Source organism: Nematostella vectensis, chromosome 7, assembly GCF_932526225.1.
Source record: "Nematostella vectensis chromosome 7, jaNemVect1.1, whole genome shotgun sequence".
Taxonomy (NCBI): Eukaryota; Metazoa; Cnidaria; class Anthozoa; order Actiniaria; family Edwardsiidae; genus Nematostella; species Nematostella vectensis.
Genome location: NC_064040.1, coordinates 15,592,962 through 15,615,207, shown reverse-complemented (window position 1 = coordinate 15,615,207; position 22,246 = coordinate 15,592,962). Strand labels below are relative to the sequence as shown.

At 43.2% G+C, this 22,246-nt stretch overlaps 2 protein-coding genes across 2 annotated transcripts; both read right to left on the bottom strand.

Moving 5' to 3' along the window:
* Positions 1 to 351: 351 nt before the first annotated feature.
* On the bottom strand, positions 352 to 3,597 carry LOC5511836. The gene is given in 2 exon segments (XM_048729805.1): positions 352 to 1,639; positions 2,741 to 3,597. Coding segments are annotated over 2 exon segments (1,359 nt in total). The 5' UTR covers positions 3,015 to 3,597; the 3' UTR covers positions 352 to 554.
* Positions 3,598 to 5,558: 1,961 nt separating this feature from the next.
* On the bottom strand, positions 5,559 to 20,473 carry LOC5511845. Its single transcript, XM_048729790.1, has 18 exons — positions 20,337 to 20,473; positions 18,721 to 19,073; positions 17,672 to 17,839; positions 16,650 to 16,763; positions 15,828 to 15,938; positions 15,492 to 15,588; positions 14,455 to 14,673; positions 13,757 to 14,130; positions 13,511 to 13,678; positions 13,310 to 13,420; positions 13,112 to 13,216; positions 12,891 to 12,981; positions 9,988 to 10,362; positions 7,877 to 8,002; positions 7,444 to 7,563; positions 7,192 to 7,314; positions 6,879 to 7,004; positions 5,559 to 6,397 (listed from the first exon to the last, which is right to left on the bottom strand). The coding sequence occupies exons 1-18, from the start codon at positions 20,398 to 20,400 to the stop codon at positions 5,790 to 5,792; spliced, it is 3,453 nt and encodes a 1,150-aa protein (XP_048585747.1). The 5' UTR covers positions 20,401 to 20,473; the 3' UTR covers positions 5,559 to 5,789.
* Between the last annotated feature and the right edge of the window lie 1,773 nt (positions 20,474 to 22,246).

The window sequence follows — 22,246 nt, the reverse complement described above, 5'->3', positions numbered from 1 at the left end:
TAGACCTATGATTTACCTGCAGTGAGGAGGAGTTTGTCTCCATAGTGATGAGGGAATGGTCTTAGACCTATAACTTGTTTGTATAGTGACGAGGGAATGGTCTCAGACGTATAACCTGTTTGTATAGTGACGAGGGAATGGTCGTAGACCTATAACTTTTCTCTATAGTGACAAGGGTATGGTATCAGACCTATAATCTCTCTGAAGTGTGAAGAGAAAATGGTCTTAGACCCATCATTTGTCTCCATAGTGACGAGGGAATGGTCTTAGACCTGGGATCAGTTAAAGGCTTTTAGGGATCATTTCGGTTGCTTTAAAAGGTGCCCCATTTTTTCTTATTCAGTCTGGAGCGGTAGAAAAAAATGGATTTTTAATTTGGAAGCAAATTTAGATAACGGAATCCCACAAATAACATGGGATATTAAATTTGGGTTTTGAGATTTCCATAAATATTCAATTCCTGTTTGAAAATTCTAGTTTTTTTTTATAAAAATATTATTTTTCTAAAAGTCTTAATACATTCTTTTAATTCTATATAGCCCTAAAACATACTATCAATGCCTGCATAAGCAGAATTTTCGTAAAAACGGATGCGATTGTTTGACACAATCCGACTGCGTTCCGTATCTATTCACTCTGCTGATGTCCGAGTCTAGAGTCAGGCGTCTATTCTCTAACCGGACACTCGACTCAAAAAGGGCCATACTAGGCCGAACACGGAGCTGAATCTGATAGTTACACTTAGATTGTTGCTCCTCTGAATCGTCTATAAACATTGGAGTACCAGCCCCCAAACCAGCGCCGTCCTTAATTCCATTAAATAGTACCATTTTCTTATTCGGCAATTCCTGCACAGCATTTAAAATCTGGTCAAGTTCAAGTCCGTGACAGAGTGACTTGACCTCGTTTCTTTGGGTCAGCAGTTTGTTAATTTGGTGCAGGGTCAGATGCGCGCCAAGTTGAACATGAGGATGCGCAGTAGGAACTGGTTTCCAGATCACGCACGGACAAAAATGATCAGGGATCCCGGCGTGAATGCATTCACGGCTTTCAGGGATGTGCTCGAAAAGGCTTGTACCTCTCGTAAGATCGGATTTCGATGGATTGTGTGGATACTTGAGTATATGCATGAATGTGGCATGTACATCGAGAGGCGAAATAATCCGTTGAGTGTTCTCCGCCAAATTTGAGCTGAACTTTGGATACTTTACGCGGAACCAATCAGGAAACGCCATGGATAAGAATGGCAGGCGCTCTTCTTGCTTCCCTTGCAGCGTGGCGCGAATCGAATCAAACCTCGCCCCGTGGTCCCCCATCACAATTAGCAGAGTATCGTTTAATAATCCATCCGAATGCAAAGACTTCAAAAACTGGTGAATATCCCGTGCACCACTGCTGACCATATTAAGATGCTGATGACAAAGGCTTCCCAAGAATGTGAATCAAAATTTGGGCGTGTTTGGGTATGCCGTGATAAGGCTGCGAAGGTACTTGAGCTGAATCACGTGCTGCGCCTGCGCATTAATGCAGTTCGAGTGGACGCCGAGTTCCGCGTCCATGGGCGCCGCCCACCAGAAGTAATGCCCGTAGTGGTCGGTTGGCTGATTCGTGAAGCCGTTCAGGCGAAGGTTGAACGCCCCTGTAATAGTTGGAATGTGGTGTCACTTATCACAACAAGAAAATGTCAGTGAAGTAAAACATACGCAATGGACGCAGTGACGTAATGACACGCATAGTCCCATATCAAATACACCATGTTGTGTGCAAGGAAATATTACGCCGAATTTACCATGAATTACAAAATGAAAACTCTAAATCTATAAGTGACTGGGGCCTTTGATGTAGCCTAGGTTGGTTCTGTTGTCTGCGCGCTTGAGTATAAAATTATACGCCACTATACGTCGTACATCGCACACCAAATAAGGAAACAACATGTCATTTATCCATACACCAAGTAAGGTTACACGATACACGACATCATACATCATACTAGCCTGCGTGCATCCGGTATCCGGTCATAAAGAGTAACATCAGGCTAACATCATACACCAAATAAGGTGACGCATGCTACACGACGTCATTCATCGTACACCAAATAAGGTTACACATGCTACACGACGTCATTCATCGTACACAAAATAAGGCTACGCATGCTGCACGGCGTCATACATCGTATACCAAATAAGGTTACGCATGCTACACGACGTCATACGTTATACATCATACACCAAATAAGATTACGCATGCTACACGTCGTCATACATCATACACCAAATAAGGTTACGTATGCTATACGACTTCATACATCATACACCAAATGAGATTACGCATGCTACACGACGTCATACATCGTACACCAAATGAGGTTACGCATGCTACACGTCGTCATACATCATACACAAAATAAGGTTACGCATGTTACACGACGTCATACATCATACACAAAATAAGGTTACGCATGTTAAACGACGTCATACATTATACACCTAATAAGGTTACGCATGCTACACGACGTCATACATCATACACCAAATAAGGTTACGCATGCTACACGCTACAAGATAGGGAGGGCGAAGAGAGGCGCGCAATCTCCAGCCCCACTCCCCCTTCTTAAGAGAATAGCCATCGGCATTGACAAACATCTCCTCAGCATATCCGGTTTATACCCTAGAATCCATGGGAAGTCCATTCTAACGTTTCTGGTTCGCATTAGCGCGTTTGCATACAAACCGTTACTTACCAATGAACATTGTGACGTAACCATGCTGCTTCAAATCCTTAAATACAAATGGCCAAGGATCCACAGTCCCATCAAATGTAACGCCCTTCCTCGCCTCATGCTTCGCGCAGTTTTCCTCCACAGTTTTCCCGGTTAAAAGTCCAGTAAGTTGAGGCGTTGTCGCCTCTCCAAGCAGGGAAAACCCTTTACATATAGAAGCCTTGAGCTCGTCCTGCAGGAATTTGTATGTGTCCGGAAGAAGTCGCTGAACGTTTGCGTTTGAGTTTCCGTCCATGCCGAGGATTATAATATTTAGTGGGATACCAGCGTCTTTTTTTGGTCGGGAGAGTACTTCAGGTTTTGGCGAGACATGGGCATGAAGGTCAGTTTGGGATTCCACCGCTTTTAATCCACCCCTGACACCCCACGAACAACCCCTTTCAAAAACGCCACCACCACCTCCTTCAATGGAGGTAAGTTCTCATGAAGCTTTTCAAGAAACACTCCATCGTCCTCCTCCTTCATCGCCTCAGAAAGCAAAGGCGTCCCCTTGCCCTCCTCGTCACTCTCCATACCCGTCAAGCACGGGTACCCACGCTCTCCCACTTGATTCGGCGAATGCGCGTTTTCCCCACCGTAACGATGGTCCACATACTCCACGAGTAGCGCCTCTCGACTCTCTTGAAACATTACGTGGCGAATCTCAATGTCTGAGTCCAGTGCCAGCACTAAAAAACGCTTCGGATCCTATAGGACCTCAGTCCAAACCCTCACACCGTCCGCCAGATTGTAGATACGCTCCAGATCCCCATCCCGTTCGTACCCCGAGACATCACCGCTAGTCGCCATCATGTAAAACCAAAAAAACGAATGAAGGACCTACTGTGCCGGCGCAACACACTGGTCCAAGATTACCTCCTTTTTGACAGGTCTGTTGACAGGTAGGTACATTCCTGATCGGCTTATTTTGAACATCTGCATAATTTTTCAGCTTATCTGTGTCATTGTTCCTTTTGACAGTTTTTTTTGACAGGTTGTCACATTTCACACATTCCTGATCGGCTTATTTTGAAAATCTGCATAATTTTTCAGCTTATCTGTGTCATTGTTCCTTTTGACAGTTTTTTTTGACAGGTTGTCACATTCCACACATTCCTGATCGGCTTATTTTGAAAATCTGCATAATTTTTCAGCTTATCCTAAGGTTATGTTACTACTGACGAGGTTATCGTAATAAAAATCTAGTATCGTAAAATTCAGGTTTCGCTGTAATGTTGTTTTCTATTTTATGAGTTTTATAAATCCAAAATAGTACTTGATAACACAGCCAAAGCATGCGCAACTTGTAAATACTCTTCGGTTTTTTTTTTATTTCAACTCTTTTTCTATTTATTTAACAATTTCATTATACTAAAACTATCAACCTTATAATATTCTGTCTATCCTCTCTTTTTTTATTCTCTTGAAAAAGAGCTTAGTAATAGGTCCTTATTTGGATAAATAATACATTGTCAATTTTCTTGGCTTTTAGCAACTCTAGGTTCAATTAATTCATATTGAGTGTAGCTATAAAAGCTGCTAATTTCTCTTTGCTAATATCTAAACTGTCTATTCTTAGAAACTAAAATGAAAAAGTTGACCTAACAACTACTTGGTCGACCTCATCTTAAACTCCCATGCAATATGGTGCAGCCATCTAGAGGGGGCAAACTGACCAAAACTGTTTGGTGGATCTCAAATTAAAAAATTCTAAGCCTCATTACATTGAACAAAAAATGATATACGATACGATTAATAGATCGAAGCTTGTAAAAAAAAATGTATAGATGATAACGACATTTCAGGGGTGTGGGGTGGAAGAGGCAGGGGAATTTTTTTTATAAGTGTGTGTATGGGCATGATGGGTGGGGGGGTGGTGTAGGGGTAGCGCGTTGGACTGCAATTAATTCTGTCAATTAGTGCATGGGTAGTTAACATTTGGACTTTTCTGCCCCCCTGGGGGGGAGAGGATACTAACTATATCCATTAGACGGGGAGGGGATCATCGTCGTATCTTGGGTATCTTTTAGGGGTGAAAATGAGAATGCCCAGATTTTTTTACCTCGATATCTTTAAGGGTGCTATAATAGCCATCGCTCATCCAACTTGTAACTCATGCAAGAGCGCTGAAACGTGTCAATTGGTGTTTTTATGTCACTAACAAGCCAAAAAATCACACAACCCACGGTATCTTTTAGGGGGTAAATCAAAAAAATTGCTGCAAGTCTCAAATTGACAGGAATCAGCATTTTTCACCATGTTTTCTAGAGATTATGGAGCGAGAAAACTTTAGTTCTTCTAAATATGGGCATAAATGCCCATATAAGGCAATACATACGAAGGGCACTGTATGTGGGGAATATGGGGGGTTTGATATGGGGGGGAGGGGTGCGAAATCCGAAAAAGTGGGCCTAACATTTCCGGGGGGGGGAGTTCTCTAATTAAAATTCTGACCATGCCTTTGCAGTATCCCCACCAGACGTATATTGTTTGATTTGGCTACATACCAGAGTGATCTAACTAATGCTTTATAGTTTTGTCTAGGAAATAATAGTACGAGAACCGAAAGTGGACCTTTGGCCGTTGTGTGGGTACGGGCCTGAACATGTTTAATTCTGGCTCCACTTTCAGGTAGTACTTTTAAACATCCTATACCTTAACTGTCACTGATTCCAACAATAATCGCTGGTAATAGCATGGAGGACAGAGCCTCCATAGTATCGACGGCCATGTCTAGAACATGGGCGGGGCGGGGGGGGTCCACGGTTTATTTAATGCGTCTGAGCAATACAACCATGTCTTAGGTAGCATCAATAAATTCATTTATTTATCCATTTTATTATTTATCGAGTTATGAATTTGTTTATTCTCTTGTTTAATCCTAATTGTTGAACTACAAAAAGTAACAGACAAAAATCATTATCTATGATAATCTTTATGCCATAAACAAATCAGCATCAGGTGAAAAAGATTGTTCTTGGCGATATTAGCAAAAGTTGCAAGGAGCACCTTGTCCCGGAGGTCAGCCGAGTCAACCATAGCACTTTAATTTCCCCAGAGTATGATACCCGGCCTCATATGAGCTGTCAAAATCCCCGAACCTCATCTCGCGTACAGGGAGAGACGCCTTGTCCGTCAGCAGGCCTCCGTCACTGCGCCATGTCTGGTCATTACTGTCACAGTTGCATCCATTAGACGGGTTAGCACACGATGACGTCATCCCGCATGCACACTTGTTACTCCCGGGAGTCGCACCTCCCCAGTACGTCATCTTGGCATTGTCACGTGACATCCACCATGCGTAGCCATCTCTAATGAACGTCGTGTCGTAGCACTCCCACTGTATGTACTGCTCGCAATTGGTGGAGACATCTGTGAGCTTCTTCAGTTGATTCCAGTTTGCATTATAGTAAGTAACGGGACGTGAGTATGATCCGGGAAACGCGGGGACTCCATCATGGACATAGGTACGGGACTCGCTGTTATGACTAATTACCGTAACCCCAACCCCTCCCTTATCAGTCATGTCGCAGTACACGTTGAACGCTGACTCTCCTCCAGGACCGTCAGGGTCGATACTGTACGTGCCGCTGGAGGACTGGGGAGAGGTGCTTTTTATGGCGCTGCACGAAGAAGACGCTGAAAAACAGAAAGACATTCAATCAATCGGAGGGCATAGCAGCTTTTGCCCTGCAGGATGAACGTGACACGCTATTGCGGAATGCATTTGTGACCATCATAAAAGCACAAAAAATTACATTCATCATTCATGTTGGAAAAAGGCTTTGTTTTGTATTCATCTATTACCGTAATGGTCCAAAAGCCCGGGGCGCTGTTGTTTGGGGGATATTTTTTTAGCATTTAATATGTGAGTTCTGTGTATTTTTGACCATCATAAAAGCACAAAAAATTACATTCATCATTCATGTTGGAAAAAGGCTTTGTTTTGTATTCATCTATTACCGTAATGGTCCAAAAGCCCGGGGCGCTGTTGTTTGGGGGATATTTTTTTAGCATTTAATATGTGAGTTCTGTGTATTTTTCCGACAATGGTTCATGTTGGACACAAATAGTATAGATATCCACAGTCTAATATTTTTGGAGTATCTTAAATGCTAACCGTATATGCACTTTTTCCCGTCACCATGATAGCCACTCCTACATCTGCAGATAAAAGAGCCGGGTGTGTTGATGCAACGAGCGTTGGCATGACAACCGTGTGAGCCAGCCCCGCACTCGTCAATATCTGAAGAGAAAAGCGCGGGAAACGTCACCTTTTATAATCTTTAACAAAATGCCTCTTTTTAGCTTAAATTTTATTCTGACCATATACCTGTCACTATGTATTTCACTAGATTATGTATTAATATTACATGAGTATTTAACAAAGGATAAGATAAAATGCTTTGTAGCACATAGCACTTTAGCCAAACCTGTACAACTCTGTCCATTTCCCACGTGACCATTGTTACAGCGACATGTGTACGAGCCGATGGTGTTACGGCACTGAGCGTTGGCATGGCAACTATGCGTTCCCATGGTGCATTCATCAATATCTGCGTTATAATTAAAAGTCGTTAGAGAATTCTTTATGACTCTTTAAAAACTTTATCTTAAAATTAAAAGGTTATACCATCCTGATTAATAGAATATATTACTCAGAAATTACTTCATTTTGCTCTCACCCGTGCAGTTGAACCCATTTCCAGAGAATCCCGGATAGCACGTACATGTGTATGAACCAACCGTATTCGCACACGTGGCGTTCACGTGACATCGGTCTGAGACTCCACACTCGTTCACATCTAGAACAAAATGATAATTGATTTTATATGGTGAGGCGTTTAAATGAATCGGATCAACCCCCCCCCCCCCCTCCCACCGCGCCAAAAAGTTGGTAATTTCTTATTAAAGGATCGTCAAATATTATACTATTTCATACGATACTGCCCATACTACGAACACTGCGCATCACTCCTCCCCCCCCCCCCCCCCCTCCTTCCCCAAGCAAATCCTGGATACGTGCCTGCCGTATTAGCGTATTCTCATCATTATGAAAAAGATGTAGATAAAAACACAAGAAACAAAGTCCTGAAGTTTAATAACATAACATTTTACCATTGCAGCGGTGTCCGCTGACCGTGTAGCCAGCAGGGCACGCGCATGTGTACGACCCGGGCGTGTTGACACACGTGGCAAGGGTGTGGTCGCACTCGTCCGTCCCTTCGGAACACTCGTTATAGTCTGACGAATAAGAATAACATTTTCATGTTTCCTCTTGGACAATGTGCAGAGCTTACCTATTAATTTAAAAGCAGGATGCACGATTAGTTGGGTAACACTCGCTTTCATGTGTAAAGTAGCTGTTTGATATACCTCGTTTGCGCGTCGGTAACTGTTGTTACGAATATCTTGTTTACACGTATATTTGTGCTGTCTACAAATACCTCATTTACATGTGCAGTTGTGTTTAATATATACTTCGTTTAAACGTGTACATGTGTTGTCATAATTACCTCGTTTACACGTGTATTTGTGTTGTTACACATACCTCGTTTACACGTGTATTTGTGTCGTTACACATACCTCGTCTTCACGTGTAGTTGTGTCGTTACACATACCTCGTCTTCACGTGTAGTTGTGTCGTTACACATACCTCGTTTACACGGGTAGTTGTGTTGTTACACATACCTCGTTTACACGTGTAGTTGTGTTGTTACACATACCTCGTATATACGTGTAGTTGTGTTTTTACACATACCTCGTTTACACGTGTAGTTGTGTCGTTACACATACCTCGTCTTCACGTGTAGTTGTGTCGTTACACATACCTCGTTTACAGGTGTAGTTGTGTTGTTACACATACCTTGTTTACACGTGTAGTTGTGTTGTTACACATACTTCGTTTACACGTGTAGTTGTGTCGTTACACATACCTCGTTTACACGTTAGTTGTGTAGTTACACATACCTCGTCTTCACGTGTAGTTGTGTGGTTACAAATACCTCGCTTACACGTGTAGTTGTGTTTTTACACATACCTCGTTTACACGTGTAGTTGTGTCGTTACACATACCTCGTTTACACGTATAGTTGTGTCGTTACACATACCTCGTCTTCACGTGTAGTTGTGTCGTTACACATACCTCGTCTTCAGGTGTAGTTGTGTCGTTACACATACCTCGTTTACACGGGTAGTTGTGTTGTTACACATACCTCGTTTACACGTGTAGTTGTGTCGTTACACATACCTCGTTTACACGTGTAGTTGTGTTGTTACACATACCTCGTATATACGTGTAGTTGTGTTTTTACACATACCTCGTTTACACGTGTAGTTGTGTTGTTACACATACCTCGTATATACGTGTAGTTGTGTTTTTACACATACCTCGTTTACACGTGTAGTTGTGTCGTTACACATACCTCGTCTTCACGTGTAGTTGTGTCGTTACACATACCTCGTTTACAGGTGTAGTTGTGTTGTTACACATACCTTGTTTACACGTGTAGTTGTGTTGTTACACATACTTCGTTTACACGTGTAGTTGTGTCGTTACACATACCTCGTTTACACGTGTAGTTGTGTTGTTACACATACCTCGTTTACACGTGTAGTTGTGTTGTTACACATACTTCGTTTACACGTGTATTTGTGTTGTTACACATACCTCGTTTACACGTGTAGTTGTGTCGTTAAACATACCTCGTTTACACGTGTAGTTGTGTCGTTACACATACCTCGTCTTCACGTGTAGTTGTGTCGTTACACATACCTCGTTTACACGTGTAGTTGTGTCGTTACACATACCTCGTTTACACGTGTTGTTGTGTCGTTACACATACCTCGTTTACACGTGTAGTTGTGTCGTTACACATACCTCGTTTACACGTGTAGTTGTGTCGTTACACATACCTCGTTTACAGGTGTAGTTGTGTTGTTACACATACCTTGTTTACACGTGTAGTTGTGTTGTTACACATACTTCGTTTACACGTGTAGTTGTGTCGTTACACATACCTCGTTTACACGTATAGTTGTGTCGTTACACATACCTCGTTTACACGTGTAGTTGTGTCGTTACACATACCTCGTTTACAGGTTAGTTGTGTTTTTACACATACCTCGTCTTCACGTGTAGTTGTGTGGTTACAAATACCTCGCTTACACGTGTATTTGTGTTTTTACACATACCTCGTTTACACGTGTAGTTGTGTCGTTACACATACCTCGTTTACACGTGTAGTTGTGGCAGGCTGAACACTGTACGTCATTCCACTCGTACCCATAATTCACCCCGAGCGTGTGCACACAGTCCTGGTTCTTGTATTCGTTCGGTTGGTTCGGCGCCCAGTTCGTGAAGTTCGTCGGTGATCCGTCGGCCCAGACAAAGCGCCCCTCAGTGGCGACGTCACTAAGCCCTACCCAGGACTTCTCGCCATTGTGTTTCTGCTGGATGAACACGTTTTCCTCGTGGTTGTGGACGCTGACCAATCCTGAGCTAAGGACTGCGCATGCGCTCTCCGCTCTTTTCCAGGAAAGGCAGATATCACTTGTTTTATAACAATAGCCCCTAAAGTAGTTCCACTCAGAGCCACATACGTCTGAAAGAAAGCAGGAGACGCTAGATAAGTTATCCTTGATAAGACAGACGGTGATGTATCCAGACAAACTGCCTCTTCTAACCTTAAAACCTTAACTTCTTGATTATCTGCCTGCCTGCATTCTGTTCACACATCCTAAGAGCCGTAGCAAGCCTCGAGAGATTAGGGGGGGGGATAAAAACAGAAACATTAAGAAAATATTAGGGGGGCACAGCCACGCCCATACTGGTCATTTCCTTAAAATTCTTGAAAATATTGGGGCAATGTGCCCCCAGTGCTTGCTCAGGTGATGAAAAAGCTGATCTGATCACATGTTGGACCGAAAGCACAGCGCTGCTTATACATCATCAATGGCTGTAGTTTCTCTAAATGGTCTTAAAAAGACTCAGGTGAGCAACGGTGATGTGTACGGTGAATGGTGAGTGGCCAGTCAACCACCCCCATCCCCCTAGACTAGATGATGACACTTGACCTGACCAGTGACTTCACCCCCATCCCCCTAGACTAGATGATGACACTTGACCTCACCAGTGACTTCACCCCCATCCCCCTAGACTAGATGATGACACTTGACCTGACCAGTGACTTCACCCCCATCCCCCTAGACAAGATGATGACACTTGACCTGACCAGTGACTTCACCCCCATCCCCCTAGACAAGATGACGACACTTGACCTGACCAGTGACTTCACCCCCACCCCCCTAGACAAGATGACGACACTTGACCTGACCAGTGACTTCACCCTCATCCCCCTAGACAAGATGACGACACTTGACCTGACCAGTGACTTCACCCCCATCCCCCTAGACAAGATGATGACACTTGACCTGACCAGTGACTTCACCCCCATCCCCCTAGACTAGATGATGACACTTGACCTCACCAGTGACTTCACCCTCATCCCCCTAGACTAGATGATGACACTTGACCTCACCAGTGACTTCACCCCCATCCCCCTAGACTAGATGATGACACTTGACCTGACCAGTGACTTCACCCCCATCCCCCTAGACAAGATGATGACACTTGACCTGACCAGTGACTTCACCCCCATCCCCCTAGACAAGATGATGACACTTGACCTGACCAGTGACTTCACCCCCACCCCCCTAGACAAGATGATGACCCTTGACCTGACCAGTGACTTCACCCCCATCCCCCTAGACAAGATGACGACACTTGACCTGACCAGTGACTTCACCCCCATCCCCCTAGACAAGATGATGACACTTGACCTGACCAGTGACTTCACCCCCATCCCCCTAGACAAGATGATGACACTTGACCTGACCAGTGACTTCACCCCCATCCCCCTAGACAAGATGACGACACTTGACCTGACCAGTGACTTCACCCCCACCCCCCTAGACAAGATGACGACACTTGACCTGACCAGTGACTTCACCCCCATCCCCCTAGACAAGATGACGACACTTGACCTGACCAGTGACTTCACCCCCACCCTCCTAGACAAGATGACGACACTTGACCTGACCAGTGACTTCACCCCCATCCCCCTAGACAAGATGACGACACTTGACCTGACCAGTGACTTCACCCCCATCCCCCTAGACAAGATGATGACACTTGACCTGACCAGTGACTTCACCCCCATCCCCCTAGACAAGATGATGACACTTGACATCAACAGTGACTTCACCCCCACCCCCCTAGACAAGATGATGACACTTGATCTGACAAGTGACTTCAGCCCCATCCCCCTAGACAAGATGATGACACTTGACCTGACCAGTGACTTCACCCCCATCCCCCTAGACAAGATGATGACACTTGACCTGACCAGTGACTTCACCCCCATCCCCCTAGACAAGATGATGACACTTGACCTGACCAGTGACTTCACCCCCACCCCCCTAGACAAGATGATGACACTTGACCTGACCAGTGACTTCACCCCCATCCCCCTAGACAAGATGACGACACTTGACCTGACCAGTGACTTCACCCCCACCCCCCTAGACAAGATGATGACACTTGACCTGACCAGTGACTTCACCCCCATCCCCCTAGACAAGATGACGACACTTGACCTGACCAGTGACTTCACCCCCATCCCCCTAGACAAGATGATGACACTTGACCTGACCAGTGACTTCACCCCCACCCCCCTAGACAAGATGACGACACTTGACCTGACCAGTGACTTCACCCCCATCCCCCTAGACAAGATGATGACACTTGACCTGTGACTTCACCCCCACCCCCCTAGACAAGATGATGACACTTGACCTGACCAGTGACCTCACCCCCATCCCCCTAAACAAGATGATGACACTTGACCTGACCAGTGACTTCACCCCCATCCCCCTAGACAAGATGATGACACTTGACCTGACCAGTGACTTCACCCCCATCCCCCTAGACAAGATGATGACACTTGACCTGACCAGTGACTTCACCCCCACCCCCCTAGACAAGATGATGACACTTGACCTGACCAGTGACTTCACCCCCACCCCCCTAGACAAGATGATGACACTTGATCTGATTAGTTTTAGACCTTACCCCCGAGTACGGCGTAGTTTACGGTGAGTGGTGAGTAGCCGCTGTCGTACACTTGCTTCACGCAGATCTTGGCACCAGTCGAGTTCACTTGCTATGAAAAAAAGAAAGAAAAAAAGTACAAAAATATAAACAATATCAATAGCAGATTAATCAATATTTTGTGTGTACAAAGTAGAAGCAAAACAGTATGATTATGAGTTGTTTGCGCATGCGCACTATACCTCGACCCAGGCCACTGCTCCGTCACTCGGTTTGCCTTTTGTAGCGATGGTCGGTGTGAGTATGACAGAGGGCACGTGACTGTACAATCTGCTAAACCGGCGATGCTGACGTAATACATTATGATATAGAATTAATTAGCAGTACTCCTCAGTATTTACCCATGTTTGAAAACGAGGACGAAAACTCATGGATATTACCTTGCAGAAGGCGTAATTGACTCGTTTTGGTGGCGGTTGCCTGTTGCTAAAATGGATGAGCCCGTGCTCCTTGAACAGCGGTCTGTGCAAATTGTCAAATGCCATCCAGCTCTATAAAGTCAGGGAAAGCGTCGTCTATCATATTGTTTATTGACAGAGATACTTATTATTTCTGTTCTTATTTCAACCAAGCAACCTTACCGCAGTTATATCTTGGTGCACTCCATCAAAATTCTGCAACTCACGGAGACACAAATCAAAACCGGAAGCACTGACATCCTCGACCCAGGCCATGGCCGCGTCACGCTTGACCCTACGATGTGTGTGATGGACAGTGGCTAGCACTGTGGGTGCTCGGGCCAGCAACCCCTATGACAGATAAATATGTGTTTGAGGATCTTACATTGTTCTTGTTGTTTTTTTTATAATATGACACCATCTTCTCACCACTGGTAGTGTCACGTGTTTACAGCTAGTGCCAGTCCACCACTTTGAGAAGCTCTCCTCCCCGGTCACCCCGTCTTGGGGCGAGCCCTGGTAAGCCAGCCAATCAACGCTCGCCTCATTTGACCCCGCCCTCTCGTACCGACCCGCGAACATGGTGCACACGGTGAAGTTATTCTGCATGACATCCTCAACCCACACGGCCGGGGCGTCCATCACGGAGACTGAGTCCGAGCTGTTGTAATGATTGACGGTTGCTATAACGCTTACGTCCTTGTCGGGGTAGAAGGTGTAAGGCGTGAAGTGAATCGTCTCGCAGACGAGATGAGAGTACGGCGCGCGGTGCAGGGATCGACGGCCTTGCTGTATTGGAAACCCTGTTGATGTCAAATAGAGAATAAAAAGAGAAAGTCATTATATTTGACGTTCATTGCTTTCGCTCTGGCTGGCTACGCCCGCTATAGGTGTTATGTAAATGAGAATGTTAGCCTGTGAAAATAAGTGGTCGAATTGTTATTTAGATTCTCAAAATTTGAGAAGATTTATTCTAACAGTTAGATGCAAAATACAAAAAATAATCAGTGTGACAAAATGAGTTCACACATGAGTTCTAGTGAATTCAACAAGACATCTTAAATTGAAAGAGATCGATGCTAAAATCAAAAAAAAAAAACATATATATTACCAGCCTTCCAGCGTACCTGTACAACTTCCGTGGTGGAAATAAGTAAAGTTGCCCTTGATTCTGCATACGTGTTTTTTGAGGAGGCAAAGATTGTCAAAAGTCTGGCCGTTGGTCCCGCAGACTTGATCTATGTACGTGGGACATTTGCTGGGGCAGACACACTGCGCGTCATTAGCGGCAAATGCCTCGCACTCAGCGAAGTACTTACAGGTCACATTCAGACAGGGGTGGATGTCTAAAAGAGAGGACAAAGTCAAGTTTAGACAAGGGTGCATGTCTACAAGAAAGGGAGAAAGTATCACGTTTACACAGGTATGGATGTCTTCAAAAGAACGTTCAGACAAGGATGGATGTTTACAAGAGATGAAGAAGGCAACGTTCAGACAAGGATGGATGTTTACAAGAAAGGGAGAAAATATCACGTTTAGACAAGGATGGATGTCTTCAAGAAAGGGAGAAAGTATCACGTTTAGTCAGGGATGGATGTCTAAAAGAAAGAGAGAAAGTATCACGTTTAGACAGGGATGGATGTCTAAAAGAGGGGGAGAAGGCCACGTTCTGACAGGGATGGTTGTCTACAAGAGATGAAAAAGTCAAATTTACACAGGGATGGATGTCTACAAGAGAGGAAGAAATAAATTAACGTTTAGACAAGGACGTTTTCTACGACAGTGGGAGAAATGTAACGTTCATACGTCTTAAGATAAGGTTAAAAGAAAAAAAGGTTAAAAGAAAGGTTACGTTCAGGGATTGATGCCTATAAAAAAGAGGGAAAGTCACATTCATGCAGGGATAGATAAGATAAAAAACTCACATTGATTTCCCAATGCTTTCATGCCTGTTTTTATTCCCATTTCCAACCACTAGATTCACGAAGGTGCCTTACTTGAGTGTCGTGGCAACCATTGCTATGGTTACTATTCAACTCCTACCGTTACAAAGTCTAGGATGCCCTACTCATGGCAACCGTTGCTATGGTAACTATTCAACTCCTACCGTTACAAAGTCTAGAATGCCCTACTTATGGCAACCATTGCTATGGTTACTACTCACCTCCCACCACTACATACTCTAGGGTGATCTCTTGAGTGGCGCTAGTAGGGCTGATCAGTTCCTTGGTGCAAGCCTTGAAGGACTTGGTCGTCAACCCCTTGACGAACGAAAACATAATAACCAAATAATAATCAGACTACTTTGTATAGAGTCCTTAGTGCTAATTATCTACGGTTGTGATAAGAGCTTGTTGCTAGGGAAGAGGCGTGAGTAAAGAAGGGGGGTGATTTGGTCGACATTTTTTTTTCCTATGTGTTTACAAGATCTGGCAACACTAAAGCGTTTGTCAAATAAATCCGCATTTACGATGAAAGGTTCCCTAATTGAGCCACACACCTCCAGCCAGGCGGACACCGCGTACTTGTCAGACGGAAGAGCGCTTGCGTCACCATTAGCACTTAGGATAACCACAGGTGGGGCGTAATACGGGAAGGCCAGCGGTATGACCTAAAAGGAAGAGATATGAGATAGTACACGCATTGTCATTTATTTGACGCAAGGGGATGAGAACAGTCAGAATAACTACAGGGAAGTGTCAATGGCATCTTATATCATTATGATATCATTATTATATCATTATTATATCATTATTATATCATTATGGGAATGATTTCAAAAGCAATGCAAAAAGAAGGCTACACAGAGCACAGGTAGCCCAAGCGCCTTTTTCAAGATTCACGATTTGAAATTTTAAACGAACGAAGTTGATCTTGATCTTGAAAAAGGCGGCCAAAAAACACGCAAAAAGTAAACATAAACACAACACTAGACTACACACGTCTTTTCAACAAGTTGTTTTTTATTTTTCACTAATTTTGTTTTTCGCCCTATTTTTACCGTATCAAGTAGGGACAAATAAAGAGCTTGGGCTACCTGTGCACAGAGGGGTGAGCAGCAATAGCATTGCTTTGATAATGATTATTATGATGATGATGATGATGATGATGATGATGATGATGATGATGATGATGATGATGATGATGATGATGATGATGATGATGATGATGATGATGATGATGATGATGATGATGGTGATGATAATGATTATGATGATTATAATGATGATGATGATGATGATGATGATGATGATGATGATGATGATGATGATGATTGCGATGATGATATGCCACTACAAATGATCGCAATGTTACGCCTCACCTCACAGGACGCGTAGTTGTCTTGTTCGGTGGGAAGTCGGCCACTTGCGAAGGTTATTTTGTCGGTCTCAGTTATGTTCACCTGTCCAGCAAACCCTTCAAATGCCACCCAGTCCTTGCGAGGAATGCACATAGGAAAAAAAGAGTTTTGTTAATACGATTGCTCTTTTTTAATAGTGCTTGATTTCCAGTCATTTAGGCGACGCTTAGAAAAAAATATGAAAAGATTGCTCCACCGCTGCAAGGAGTTTCAAGAGGTCAACAGTAGTTACCCCTACTAAGTTATAAATAGCTCGATTTTTAGGACAGTAATTAAGGTCTGGACGAAAGTTCTTAACACTCGACGTTGTGCTGGAATATAATTCAAATGCAGCGCCGTAGCAGGCCTCGAAATATTGGAGGGGCACAATACAGAAACATTAAGAAAAATATTGGGGGGACAGCCACGCCTGTAATTTGCTTATAGTTTTTTTTTAAATTTTGGGGGAGCACGTGCCCCTAGTGCCCCACCCCCTGCTACGGCCCTGGAATAATAAATTAGATACATGTTGATAATTCAAGCGAATGTGCAAATTTGTGCAAATTTGTGTAAATTTGTGTAAATCTGTGTAAATTTGTAACAAATTTGTCTTTAATAATGTAGACAAAGTTCCCGTTTACAATCCCTCTCATTTAAGTGAAATGGGGCTTCTTTGTAGGACTGTTACATACAAAATATATTGGTAGGAGGTCACAATGAAAACTGCAGAATAAGGTGTGCAGAAGAGCGGAAAAAAGGATAAAACATTCGATTTTAGATGTTTTTTCTGACACCCCGTTAATAAGGAAATGAGGTTTTACTTTTTATGAGGAGAGCTCTACTGGTCACGTTTATGTCCTTATGAAAGGGATCCATTCTATGAAGATTGCTTTGTTGGTCCCATGTGTGCCCATATTCTCTGTTTTTACTGTAGGCGGAGAGCTCTGTTGACTAAATCGTTGTACTAACGAGGTTTTAATGGATTCGATTGATCAAAGACTTACCACAGATACGCGTTTGTGCCCTCCGCTAAACAGTCTGGCCTCGCGCATGCAGACTCGGAAAGATGCGTTATCCCTACCCTCCGTCCACATTGCTGTAGCGTCTTGTTTACGATCCAGCACCACGTGACGCGCAGATACCAGGACTTTTGGGGAACTGTGACGAAACGGCTATAGCAATGAAGGCAGATATATTTGTCACATTACACTTGCAATGATAAACCTGTCACGCAGACAAAAAGAGCTCTAGAGAGCATCGAGATTCCATATAACGGCATTTAAAAAAGGTTCGGGTTTAATTCGGGATCCGGTGGGAAACAAACAGTGTGTCCCAAATCAAGCTTATCTTGAAAAAGTTCTTTATGGAATGATAGATACTTCTCACAACAAATCTCTCGCCAATTTTGCAATTGTTATAGCAAAATACTATATATATGTTTCCTTTCTGACACGTGTTTAAACTTCGACATGTTTCTAGAGAGCTTCACGAAAAAGCTGAAATAGAAAAGCATATTAGAAAAATCAAGACTTATTAAGGCATGGCTAAACGGGTTTAAATTAGACTATTTTAGAATATTTAAAAAAAAGGTTTTAAAAATCATTCCGGTAAAAACAAAAAAAATAAATGAAAACAAGGCACAGACATAAATCATATCAGAGGCTGCTTTATCATATTTTTTTTTATATTCTTATATCTTTCAATATCAAAATAAACTACGCAAAGAAAAAAAAAAGAAAAAATACAAGAAAAATACAAGAAAAAAACAAAAGAAAAAAATCATACAAAAATAATAAGAAAAAAGGAAAAATGAGGGGAAAAGAGATACAAATCGCCTGGGTGCTAGGGTAAAAAAAGATCAATCTTGTTAGTCATTGTCGTTAGTAGTCTAACTGTGGTATAACATTTATGTAATATTCTTGTACTAATTGTAATAACCATGTTGAAATTATAATAATTATTATAATAATAATTGTTACAAAGACAAAAAAACACAACACAGCCATTGCATAGACATTTCACACCAATAGAATCGTGTCACACATGAACTCACCTTTGGAAGCGTGACCGTGACGCACTGGGTTCCAGTTGTCCACGTGCTCAGCACAACACTCCCCTGTTGCATTGTGGGACTGGATCCTTGTATAGCGAGCCAATCAATAGTAGCGTTACCACGTGACCCTTCCCCGGTCTCTAGCATACACGCTTTGAAGCTTCTTGCTGTTGGTTTCTCAACCCACGGGAACGTGACGTCATGAACACGTGACGTGTTGCTGTCACCATGATTGACGGACAAGAAGATGCGAACTTGATTCGAGCCCGTGAAGGCTGTCGGAAAGTAGATGGTCTGACAGTAGACTCCCTCTGGTTTGGATGTTGTGATTCGAAGCTTGCCGTGCTGCACACCTGATGGGTTTAATGATGTAACAACGTGACTTTACTAGCGAAAAAAATGTAGTGATCTTGAATAACTTGAAGAAAGAGAAAAGATAAAATATGGCATCAACATAAATTGTTACTTGAAGTCTGAGAGGTAGATATCAGTTATCGCGCACAGAAAGTGCTTATTAATAAAGCTCATGACTGACGTTGAAATCAAGGGGTCATTGACAGTACGATGATCCCGGGGTTGTTTACTGTTGATGTTTTAGTCTGAGAGCAAAGGATCTCTTGACCTAGCTATTGCTTCAGCACACAGGAAGTCGTAACTAAAATACTTGAAATAACTTCCAGGTACTCAGATACGAAAACTACCGAAAATGCAAGGAATGAATATGCATTTCTTTAAAGCTCATACAAAATAGCATCTAATAGCGCCATCACCATAACTATTGGAATTTTTTCAACGAAATAAGTCCTTGAACAAAATGAAACGAAATCTTCAATTTCTAAAAGTTTGGAAAAGTTTTGGAATAAAGGTATTCCTAGACATTACTAGGATAGGGTCTGGATGGGGGGGTCTGCATGTTGGTAGACAAGATTTCCATAATTTGTCGGTGATCGGTTTAGAATTATCGGTCGGTTGTCGGTGAATCTAAGCAAGTATTCGCTTTTGTATCAGATTTCATGTATAAACAAGATTAAACATTATTTATGATTGATTAGTAATGAATAACTTATTGATAATGAATTAATTGTAGAATAATAATTGACTTAAAAGTTGATGCAATAGGAAATACATTGTGCAGATTCTGAAATGGCCGAGATTAAGTAGATTGGCGATGGAAGTAAAGAGTAAAAATACCGGAAATAATAAAATGTCGGTAGTCGGCAAACATTTTTTGTCGCTAGTCACTAGTTTTTTTCATGTTTTGTCGATAGTCAGTTGTACTTTTTAAGCCGTTTGCCGCTAGTCGGTACCCAAAAGACAGACAGGCTAGGAAAATAGGGATCTCTGAGATAAGATGCAGTAACTAAAACATAACGGTGCGGAAATTTGTCCAAAATCCAATGAAAGCATGGCTATCTTTGTATTACGGGTAATTTGAAAAAGCGCAATCTTTCGAAATACTTTTTCTTTAGTTTTCTCCAGTGCAGTAACGCTGCAAGCGAGACTTGGTGGCTATTTGTCTAAAAATCTCCAAATTGATTATGTACATCAACTGGACAAAAAAATTATGCTTTTAAATCCTTCCCTTTGCATTGAGATCCGCTCTTAGTTTGACTTACTTGCAGCGTGTGACAGAGCAACAAGCGACAAAAGGACGCACGCAACGAAGCGAAATGACGCCATCTCCACGGCACTCTGCTTCGCGGGAATGCGCTCGGTGCTTTCTTCAGGGCGTTTCTGGGGATCCAGAGGTTGTATCTGGGGCTTTTAAAGCTATCGTGAAACAGTATCCGTTGACAGACAAGTGCCTACTCTCAGGGGGAGGGTTGGTTGCGAAAATATGGTTTAAAATGGAACTTATTTAAAAAAATAAGATAGGACAGGTCAAGTAGGAAGATATGATATACCTTTTAATTTAATGGTGTAGTTTTTCTTCCCTTCCCCTGGTGAAAGCATTTTTGGCCCTTTTATTTTCCTGATCAGCTCGCGAAATTCTCATTACCATTTAGATAACAATTAGATTAATTCTGTGATAAGAAGTTATACTATGATCCTCACATATTGAGGGGAATCATATTTCAGAAAACCGCCATTTTGATATTGCGATTGGAAGAGTTAGGCAGTGTTCCCGAATGAGCTGCGTGGTGAACCCAGTCGTCCTCATCATTCACCTCACTGAAGGTTGTAAAAATGTTCCAAGAAGGGGAAGCGTAGTGTTTGATTTCTTACTATGTTCAGCGCTCATACGATCTAGATCATTGAATTTCAGTTAGAGAATGAAAAAAAGACTGCTGTCTGCCTTGTCTGAAAAACATTCCAGTTATAGGCGATAGTAATCTTTTTAATTGCTCTTGTCGTGCTAAGTTCAATGTTGTTTTTGGCGGTTTGTTTTTTGATAATGCCCCGTGATTGGCACATAGCTTGCAGGGTCTATGACCCAGAAAGATATACAAATACAGCTCTTCTGTGCTATGTTCATGAAGGAATGAACACACGGTGGATCGAAACACCACTTGTCGATTCCACCATCCAAACTCAAGGGCGGAGTAGGAGCCGGCCTAAGCGTGTGTTGTGGGGAGGGGGGGGGGGCTGGCCTAAGCGTGTGTTGTGGGGGGGGGCTAAGCGTGTATGTGATGTGGGGAGGGAGGTGGGGGGGCTGGCCTAAGCATGTGTTGTGGGGGGGGCTAAGTGTGTATGTGATGTGGGGAGGGGGGGGGACTGGCCTAAGCGTGTAGACATAGACATAGACATAGACATGTATTTGGAAAACGTGTGCATATTATTACTGTAAATTGTTTTGTAATCCAAATAATATAATAGTAAAGAAGAGAAATGATAAAAAGATGACGTCACCGTACTGGTTCAATTTAAACGATTTTCTCTTTCATTCTTGCACTCCCATACGAATGCTGCTATTTGTTTTTGAGTTTGCTTGTTTTGATTCATTTTTATTATTTTAAGAAATGCCATAGCAGGGTATGTATTTGTATAGTTCTCTTCTATGGTTTTTGTATTCTGTGCATTTTACCAGAAAATATTTCTTGTCATCATGCGGGTTCCACTCACCTGCACACCCCCTCCCATCATGCGGGTTCCACTCACCTGCACACCCCCCCCCCCCTCCCATCATGTGGGTTCCACTCACCTGCACACTCCCCCTCCCATCATGTGGGTTCCACTCACCTGCACACCCCTTCCCATCATGCGGGTTCCACTCACCTCCACACACCCCCCTCCCATCATGTGGGTTCCACTCATCTGCACACCCCCCCTCCCATCATGTGGGTTCCACTCACCTGCACACTCCCCCTCCCATCATGTGGGTTCCACTCACCTGCACACCCCCCCTCCCATAATGTGGGTTCCACTCACCTGCACACTCCCCCTCCCATCATGTGGGTTCCACTCACCTGCACACTCCCCCTCCCATCATGTGGGTTCCACTCACCTGCACACTCCCCCTCCCATCAGGTGGGTTCCACTCACCTGCACACTCCCCCCTCCCATCATGCGGGTTCCACTCACCTGC